Source organism: Staurois parvus, unplaced genomic scaffold, assembly GCF_062004578.1.
Source record: "Staurois parvus isolate SC_StPar_1 unplaced genomic scaffold, SC_StPar_1.0 ptg000483l, whole genome shotgun sequence".
NCBI classification, from domain to species: domain Eukaryota; kingdom Metazoa; phylum Chordata; class Amphibia; order Anura; family Ranidae; genus Staurois; species Staurois parvus.
This window is the reverse complement of record NW_028318279.1, coordinates 160069-170189: the sequence shown is the minus strand read 5'-3', so window position 1 is coordinate 170189 and position 10121 is coordinate 160069. Positions and strand designations below refer to the sequence as shown.

General features: G+C 45.5%; 1 protein-coding gene across 1 annotated transcript; it reads right to left on the bottom strand.

Moving 5' to 3' along the window:
- Positions 1–3504: 3504 nt before the first annotated feature.
- LYRM2 (LYR motif containing 2) lies at positions 3505–8501 on the bottom strand. The gene is made up of 3 exons (XM_089689530.1): positions 8358–8501; positions 5757–5897; positions 3505–3818 (listed from the first exon to the last, which is right to left on the bottom strand). Exons 1-3 carry the CDS (start codon positions 8397–8399, stop codon positions 3738–3740), a joined length of 264 nt encoding a protein of 87 aa, XP_089545656.1. The 5' UTR covers positions 8400–8501; the 3' UTR covers positions 3505–3737.
- Between the last annotated feature and the right edge of the window lie 1620 nt (positions 8502–10121).

The window sequence follows — 10121 nt, the reverse complement described above, 5'->3', positions numbered from 1 at the left end:
CACGCCAGGTCAGCAACAGTAGATCAGAACAAACTGGGGGCATCCAGGAGAGAGGTCAGGCAAGCCAAGGGTCAGGGCGGGAGAGTACAGCAATGTCAGAAGCAATCCGGGTCAGCAACTTATCAGAACACAGATCAGGGAACAGGAAAGACCAAACGGCCACCAGTGACAGCTCAGGGGGATTTAAATATCACGCCCTGTGCTGTCATTGGTGCCAGGCGCGCGCCCGTGGACCCTAGTGCGCATGCGCGAGTTCGTCGCCGCGGCCAGCCTGGACCTAGTGCCCGTATCCCCGTGCAGGGCGGCGCACTGCGCCGGGACCAGCGCCGTGGCGATCCCTGACAGCATCACAGGGATCTCACTGTTAAACGGTTTCAGCCAGGAGAAGGGTACAAAAGAATTTCCAAGGTATTAGATGTACCAAAGAACACAGTGAGGACAGTCATCAAGTGGAGAAAATATGGCGCAACAGTGACATCACCAACAGTGACATGACCAAGAACAGGACGTCCCTCCAAAATGGAGGAAAAGACGAGACGAAAACTAGCCACTCTCTTTTAAAAGAAAGGGAATTTCCCCCCTGAGAAAAACGGTACCAGGATCACGGTTGTAGCTGCAACCCTGATCTCGGTACAATAACCTCCATACAAGGCCATACAGATCCGTACGGCGGCACTGAGTCGGTCAATGTACAGACGGGAGCAGAAAAAGAAACGATTCGCAGGCACTATGGGGCACTTCCGCAGTATTGATGGTGAAGGAGCTTTTTTGGGTTTATGCCAGGTACAGAAGTATGACGGATGTTTTGATACAATTTCCATCATGTTTTTAACCACTTCCAGTCCGGACGCTCCCCCCCCCCCTTCCAGTCCAGACGCTCCCCCCCCCCCCTTCCAGAGTCCAGACGCACCCCCCCCCCCCTTCCGGTCCAGACGCACCCCCCCCCCTTCCAGTCCGGACGCTTCCCCCCCCCCCTTCCAGTCCGGACGCTTCCCCCCCCCCCCTTCCAGTCCGGACGCTTCCCCCCCCCCCTTCCAGTCCGGACGCTTCCCCCCCCCCCTTCCTATCCAGGCCAATTTTCAGCTTTCAGCACTATCACACTTTGAATGACAATTGCGCAGTCATGCAACACTGTACCCAAAATGAATTTTTTACAATTGTTTTGAGACAGATAAAGCTTTATTTTGGTGGTATTTATTCACCGCTGGGATTTTTATTTTTTTTGCTATGTAAATGAAAAAGTCCAAAAATTTTGAAAAGAAGTGTTTTTTTATAACATTTTGCAAATAAATAATATTTCATCATAAATCTTTGCCGAAATGTATTCTGTTATCTTTTTAGTAAAAAAAAAAAAAATCCAAAATTAGTTTATAACCAAAAATTATAATTTTTAAACATTTTTTATTTTATTTTTTTATATTCTTATTTTTTTTTTACATACTGTCACCCTAGCAGTACAGTGTCACCATGGTGACACTGTACTACTCGTGGGGGGTGATGAAGATTTTTTTTTTTTTTTTACAATGATTGCTTTTACACCCATATAGGATGTAAAAGCAATCATTTCTCTTTCTCTCGGTCTGCATTCTTGCAGTCATTGAGAAGTACTGAGTGAGCTGTGATTGGTCACAGCTTGTCACATGGTACAAGCCTGTTGTGAATAGCCTTGTACCATGTGACCTCTGTGATCATTCACAGATTTCACACGTAGTAAGCAATGATGTCACAAGTGACATCTTGCTTACTACTTTGCATGTGATCACTGATTGGCCAATCAGTGATCACATGATCGGGACCTCGCACAGAGGTCCCGTCCGACGATCGGTGTTTCACTGTGTCCGGAGGACACAGCGGGCACCGGATCGCGGTGCTGTGCGCTCCCAGGGAGCGTGCACAAGCAGAGTGCGGGGAGGCCGTTTATAAATGGCCACCCAACCCTGCAGTGCCACCGTCCGGCCGTTTATATGCAACGGCCGGTCGGGAAGTGGTTAAAATCACAATCTACCAACGATCATCTGACAGCACATTGGCCAATCTCCTGTTTCACTAACAAAAAAAAAATCAAAAAGACAATAAAGGCATTTAAGAGGACCAAAGAAACACAACGCCTCTAAGTGTGCACTGTGAAGGTATTTAATAGAAAGATAAGTAGTAACTCACATCTTAGAATTTAAAAACCGGCTCATGGGTGAGAGGGTGAGACGTCTGTAGCCAGATGTTGTGTGTCTGATCCAGAGAGGAGATCGATTGAGTCCGCCAGCAGGTGGTGCTGTACATGTGCAACGTGGATGGTAAGCCTGGCGGAATCTCCAAGGTGTCTACCAGCAGATGGTGCTGTGCATATGCAGCATCGATTGTGAAGCCTGGCAGAGTCTCCAAGATGTCCGGGATCAGCACATATGGCATCTGACGTCATCAAAATGCGATGCGTTTCTGAGCATGTGGAGGACGAGATGAGTCTAGGCGCGCGCTTTCATCAGGCAGGCTGATACCAGACATCTTGGAGACTCTGCCAGGCTCCACCATCTATGCTGCATATGCACAGCACCATCTGCTGGCAGACACCTTGAAGATTCCACCAGGCTCACCATCCATGTTGCACATGCACAGCACCACCTGCTGACAGATTCAATCTCCTCTCTGGATCAGACACACAACACATCTGGCTACAGAGTCTCACCCTCTCACCCATGAGCCTGTTTTTAAATTCTAAGATGTGAGTTACTACTTCTCTTTCTATTAAATACCTTCACAGTACACTTAGAGGCGCTGAGTTTCTTTGTTTTCCCTTCTGCAGAGTTATGCTTCGCTCCTACGCAGCTTGCCCTTAGTGCCTACTGGACTACCTTCACCCCCGCCCATTTGGAACTCATCAAACATACATGGACTGCCACACCATGCGCCTGGTATCCCTTTTGCATTTAAGGTGATCACCTGACATTGCCATTCATCCCATAAAGAGCTGAGGTTCTGATAGCTCCATACCAAACATCCAAGCTGATGAACACCGTGAATCCAGGAATACATTAAAAGTCACTGTATACAAAGAAAAACAAACAGAGGATGCACCGGCCTAGTGAACTAATAGGAAATGTATTGGAAGGATAAAAAGTATCGTACTCACAATAGGCAAACAGGCACATCACAGACAGGTGGCTCTGAGGAAGAGGTTGGGACCTCGAAACGCGTTAGCCTGTTGGAAGTCCAAAGTTCCATCTTTTTGGCCTTATATGCAGTGTGGACTGGACACCGCTGTTTAGTGTGATGTGCCTTTGACCCGTTTGCCTATTGTGAGTACAATACTTACTTTTTATCCTTCCAATACATTTTTTACAATAATGCACTAGGCCGGCGCTCCCTCTGTTTTTGTTTTTCTTTGTATCCGGTGACATTGGACTACCCCGGTCCATTGAGAAGAGCAAGGAGTGCATTTTCCAGGATATCTGTGATGTTACCATAACCCAAGTCCATCCCGAAGCGCAAGAATACAGAGTTTGCTGTGTATACATTGAAAGTCACATGTTTATCTGTGGTCCACATGGATCTGGAGAACAAGTCAATGTCCATCTAGTCCCAGTTAAAGTGTTCTTGAAGCAGGAACCAACCATCTCTCCCAAGGACCGGAACATCATCTTGACCATCTGTCCTACCTCTTGAGGGTCACTAGACATTGCAATCAGGAACATCACCGAATGTCCTGTGTGGACATAGACTGGAGGCCAAGTCACCAAAGGCGTCTACGACTTGGCCAGCTTAAGAGCTCTCTCTAGTTCCTGCACCTGCTGCTGTCCTTGTGTGATCATCATCCGTATGGTGACCTGAAGGGGCAGAGAAAACACAAGACAAACAGGCTCATTACTATCGGAATTCATGGACTTGTCTTTATATTGGATGGAGAATGGAACGGTTAAAACCCCTGCCCCATTGGGGAGATTTCCCATCACCTCCTGTACTGTAGACACAACTCCCGTTTTCTTTTTGTTTTTTTCAACGGTTTTTATTCATTTTAAAAATTTTAACCACTTGCCGTCCGGCCGCTCTATATAAACGGCAGGACGGTGGCAGTCCAGGGGCAAGTTGCCGTTCATAAACGGAGCCCGCATTTTCAAGCTGTGCGCGCTCTCTGGGGGCGCAAAGCAGTGTGATCCAGTGCCCGCTGTGTCCTCCAGACACAGTGGAACACCGATCCTCGTACGGGACCTCTGTGCGAGGTCCCAATCATGTGATCACTGATTGGCCAATCAGTGATCACATGCAGAGTAGTAAGCAATGATGTCACTTCTGACATCATTGCTTACTACGTGTGAAATCTGTGAATGATCATAGAGATCACATGGTACAGGGCTATTCACAACAGCCTTGTACCATGTGACAAGCTGTGACCAATCACAGCTCACACAGTATTTCTCAATGGCTGCAGGAATGCAGCCAGAGAGAAGGAGAAATGATTGATTTTACAGCCTTTATGGGTGTAAAAGCAATCAGTGTAAAAAATATATAAAATCTTCATCACCCCCCACAAGTAGTACAGTGTCACCATGGTGCCCCTGTACTGCTAGGGTGACAGTATGTAAAAAAAAAAAAATAATAATATTAAAAAATGTAAAAAAATTATAATTTTTGGTTATAAACTAATTTGGGTTATCTTTTTTTTCTAAAAAGATAAACGGAATACATTTTGGCCAAGATTTATGATGAAATATTATTTACCCCCCCCCCCTCACAAAAAAAAAAAAAAAAAAACACAGCTTACTATACTTCAGTTATAAATTAACGCAGTGAGTGATCGGTACTGATCATTCACTGTGTTCATTCAGGAAAGGAAGGGGCTGGTAAATGGGACATATTTACTGGAACCTTCCCCCGCTCTCCATCCTAAAGGATCCTATTTTCTTAGTGCCTGCAGCTGCCGGTGGAAAGGAAAGGAGGGAAGCTGACAGCACTGTGGGGGTGGGGGCACACAGGGGGGCCTGGGCAGCAGGGGGAAACATATGGTGCACAGGGAGGGTGATGGGGGGAAATTACTGGAACCGATCCCCTGTATGGGTCTCTCTGCAGCAGCTGAAAGCCGACGGGAGGGAGAGGAGAATGTCAGCTTTCAGCTGCTGCAGAAAGACCCATACAGGGGATCGGTTCCAGTAATCGCCCCTCCGCTGGTCTGATCAACCTCCCAGCGTACATCCAATTCACCCAGCTGCCTGAGCCTCCCTGCTGGCCTGGGTCCCCTATTGGAGGACTGGTGGTACCCCCTTATCCACGGCCCTGACTGAAGCACTGGGATGAAGCCATCAAAGAACATAGGAAGCCCTCTCGGCTGTCCCCCTCACCTCATCAGTGGCCGTCTGATTCCTGCGGAACTCCCCTCGGGCCCAGTCCTTCATATAGTGCCGGTCAGCGGGGTCTGGGATCTGATTCACCCAGCTGCCTGGGCCCCTTATTGGAGGACTGGTGGTACCCCCTTATCCACGGCCCTGACTGAAGCACTGGGATGAAGCCATCAAAGAACATAGGAAGCCCTCTTGGCTGCCCCCCCCCCCTCACCTCATCAGTGGCCGTCTGATTCCTGCGGAACTCCCCTCGGGCCCAGTCCTTCATATAGTGCTGGTCAGCTGGATCTGGGATCTGATTCACCCAGCTGCCTGGGGCCCCTATTGGAGGACTGGTGGTACCCCCTTATCCACGGCCCTGACTGAAGCACTGAGATGAAGCCATCAAAGAACATAGGAAGCCCTCTCGGCTGTCCCCCCCCCCCTCACCTCATCAGTGGCCGTCTGATTCCTGCGGAACTCCCCTCGAGCCCAGTCCTTCATATAGCGCCGGTCAGCGGGGTCTGGGATCTGCCGCACACCTCGAAGGATCCTCCGGTAAAGACTGAGAACCTGCTGCCTGAGGAGGAACTGAGGAGACAAATTTCAAACAGGGATTAGACTTCCTGTAGCTTCCAATACACCCGTTGGGGTAAAGAGCGTACCTGCTCTGTCTGGAGGTCACCAATACCTATAAAAGAGGGCTCCCCAGCCTCGTACATCAACCACGACACCATTTATTTCCACGATAATAACAGGCGATAGACTCACAAACGGTCATCAACAAAAGTCTCGTCATATATCTCCAAAAGTAACGACCAATGTGCACGCCTACAGATGGACTGGGAAGATGGTGACGAGTTTCGAGGAGTGCCCCCTCTTCTTCAGAGTCGAATCACCTATTTTTACTTCGGAAATAAATGGCGTCTTGGTTGATGCACACGGCTGGTGCGCCCTCGCTTGTCTTTTCCCATGTAGTGCTCGCAGGTACCCCAGTCTGAGGAGGCCAGCAAGGCTTGGTGGATTCCAGAAGGCTGAGACCACATCCATGGACCTGAGATACCTGAAGCAGGAAGAGTCTTCCTACATTACTGGTTACACACTCGAGCACGGAAGATTTATGGTGGTTTGTTGTCACCAAACATAATAGATCCGGTAAAGTCGGCCACAACTGGACTTGTCCTGAAACATGAAGATATCTTGTAGCTTCTCCAAGCCACTTCTTTGGTTCTAATGAGTGCCGGGAACATCCATCCCCTGGTATTTATATCCACACAGGTATCATGGGCACCTTAATCCCATCACCATAGAATGTGTCAAGGCAGATGTTGATTGTCCATGAACAGGGCGGGTGGGATTGTTCCATTTGTAGAAAATCAACATCTGTGGTGGCACATTCAATAACAATTGGATCAAAGTGACACTAAATTATATTCTCCCTATTCTTCACAAATAATCCAAACACATCCACTGCTTAATGGCCCTGTAATCTGTATTTCATGAAATAGTGTCTTCCTGGGTTTTATGTCCCCTTGTAATGTCCTCTATGAGCTCCCAAACCTCTCCTTTTCTTCATAACTTTTGTTTGTTTGGAACAAGCAGTTCACGTTGATATCATGTGCACTGCTCTATGCACACTACAAGCCCACAGTCCAGAGCCCACAAGCCATAATCAATAGCCCACAGCCCTCAACCCATCTTGAGAGTGAGGAAGAGAAGTTGGATATGTTTCTACACACAGTGGGAACACGGAGAATGATCACAATCATCAAGCCCACAGTCCATAGCCCTTTGCCCATAAACCATCGCCCATGGTCCACAGCCCACAGTTCACAGCCAACAGTTCACAGCCCACAAGCCATAATCTATAGCCCACAAGCCAACTTGAGAGTGAGGAAGAGAGGTTGGATATGTTCCTACACACAGTGTGAATATGGTGAATGAATGTGGACACCTTCTAACACTAAGTAGGATCACAGCAACAAAAACAAAGGAATTTGGAGAAGGCTGAAAGCAATAGTCCATAGCACATAACCTAGTCCACAGACTACAATCCATAGCCCACAGCCCAAAAGCCAAACCACACAGTCCACAAACCATCGCCCACGGTCCACAGCCCACAAACCATCGCCCACGGTCCACAAACCATCGCCCACGGTCCACAGCCCACAAACCATCACCCACAGCCCACAAACCATCGCCCACGGTCCACAAACCATCGCCCACGGTCCACAAACCATCGCCCACGGTCCACAGCCCACAAAGCATCGCCCACGGTCCACAGCCCACAAACCATCGCCCACGGTCCACAAACCATCGCCCACGGTCCACAAACCATCGCCCACGGTCCACAGCCCACAAACCATCGCCCACGGTCCACAGCCCACAGTTCACAGCCCATAGTCCAGCTGCATCCACCAGCTGGCCGGACTACCAAACAAAGCCAGAACCGGGTTTGATCAGCTCTATTGTAAAGCGGAAGCAATGTCCAGGATCAGGGCCCTCCTATCCCTCTTGTATTGAACTGTATTGTTGCTGTATTGTCTCCTGTTATATTGTAAAGTGCTGAGCAAACTGTTGGCGCCATAAATCCTGTATAATAATAATAATAATAAAAAACAAATTAAGTGACAGTGTAAAAATAAGAAAAAATAATTAAACAAAAAAATTAAGTGACGGTGTAAAAATAAAAAATAAATAAATAGGTGACAGTAAGAAAAAAATTTTTAAAAAATTGCTGTCACAGGGAATGTTTGCCGCAAAATCTGCAACACTTGTCATTTTATTCTCTAGGGGCTTCGGATTTACAAATATATAACATTTACGGGGCTCTGAGTAGTTTTTGTAGGAGAAATGACCCCTGTGGGTGGGAGGACCAGCAGAGGGAAGCTGAGTATGTGCAGCTGCTTGAGCAGCCATTGAAGTTGTTTCTCAGCCATATCACAGGCTTTTCCTTTGACAAATCCCCCCCAAAAAAATCTCCCACCACAGGAAGTGTCCCTGTACACCCAATCCCTTGTACACTGCCTCCTATACACAGCAATGGGTCACCTGTCTGAGGCTGAAGGCAGCAGGAGGCAGCCTGGACGACATCCTTCGCAGCACTCTGTCCGGGACACCCCTCCTCCTTCACACACCTGTCCTTTCCCTTGTTATTTCAAACTGTCCTCAAGTTGGAAGCCATTTTGTCTGAGACCTTCCCATAGACTCAGTTCATGTTGGTCTTCAGAAACATGGCCGCCAAAACATCGATGCCTCTATAGCACGCGGTCGCCATTTTTCTGGAGAGTAGACTTGGTACAAAATACCAGAAAATCACAGGCAAAATGGCTCCTCAGCTGAAGACAGCTTCTAGAGGCTGGCGGCGTTAGGGTTGGGAGTGTTCCCAGCCGTGAGCGCCCCCCTCTGCTGGTCGGAGGTGTTCATTACACGTATTGATAGTAATGCCTAATTAGCGCACGTTGCTGCACAGGGTGTTTGTTCATTGTGCTGTAATTATACAAAGTGGCCGCTAGATGGAGACATTGTACCACCTATCACTACTGCACAGGTTTGGTTTTTATTTTTTTGGGGGGGCTGCATTAGTAATTGGGGCATCCCGCTTTTGATAGTCTTTTTAGGTGTTTTGTCTGACATTTTTTAGCATTTTTGTACAGCGTTTTTAAAGTGTTTTTAAGCTTTTGCGTTTTTTTTAATAGCCGATAGAAGAAAAAAATCAGTTTCACCATTTTTTTCTATGTTTATCTGCTTTTTTTTAGCTTTTCATCAGCTTTTACATTAAAGTTAGGGCTTAATTATTAATTAATTTCATTTTTTATTATAATTATTATTCTTTTAAAATAAATAAATCATAACACTATTATTATGAATTAATGTATGTTTGCATTATTTTTGGTGGGGGTTAAGGATTAGGTAAAGTTTAGAGTTATTATTATTATTATTTTTATTATTATTATTATTTTTATACATGATTTATATAGCGCCAACAGCTTACTCAGCGCTTTACAGGTTAGGGTTAAGGGTTAGAGTTAGAGGTTGGGTATAGGGTTATGGGGTAAATTTATTTATTTAATTTAAAACATTTTTAGGGTTTAGGATTAGGGTATTAATTTATTTAATGTATTTATTTATGGTCAGGGTTATGGGTTAATTTATTTTGTTTATTTTTGGTCAGGGTTAGAGGATCATTTATTTATTTATTTATTTTTGATCAGGGCTAGGGGTTCATTTATTTATTTATTAGTAGGGTTAGGGGTTCATTTATTTATTTTTGATCAGGGCTAGGGGTTCATTTATTTATTTATTAGTAGGGTTAGGGGTTCATTTATTTTATTTATTTATTTTTGGTCAGGGTTACGGGGGTAATGTATTGTATTTACTTATTTTTGATTAGGGTTAGGGGGTAATTTGCTTTGTTTATTTATTTATTATCAGGGTTAGGGGTTCATTTAATTTATTTATTTATTTTTGGTCAGGGTTAGGGGGCAATTTGATTGATTGATTGATTTATTATCAGGGTTAGGGGTTCATTTATTGTTTTTATTTATTTTTGGTCAGGGTTAGGGGGTAATTTATTTGATTTACTTTCTTTTGATTAGGGTTAGGGGGTAATTTGATTGATTGATTGATTGATTGATTGATTATCAGGGTTAGGGGTTAATTTGTTTTATTTATTTATTTTTGGTAAAGTTTAGGGGTTTATTTATTTTATTTATTTATTTTTGATCAGGGTTAGGAGTTCATTTATTTTATGTATTTAATTTTGGTCAGGGTTAGGGGTTTATTTTTATTATTTATTTACTTTTGAACAGGGTT

Bases quoted from the DNA above. Each gene is read 5' to 3' on its own strand.
- LYRM2 (XM_089689530.1), bottom strand. From the start codon at position 8,399: ATGTCGTCCAGGCTGCCTCCTGCTGCCTTCAGCCTCAGACAG. The intron at 5,898-8,357 runs GTGACCCATTGC...TTGTCTCCTCAG, and splicing joins CTGCCTTCAGCCTCAGACAG to TTCCTCCTCAGGCAGCAGGT. The intron at 3,819-5,756 runs GTGAGGGGGGGG...CTGCCCCTTCAG, and splicing joins ATCAGACGGCCACTGATGAG to GTCACCATACGGATGATGAT.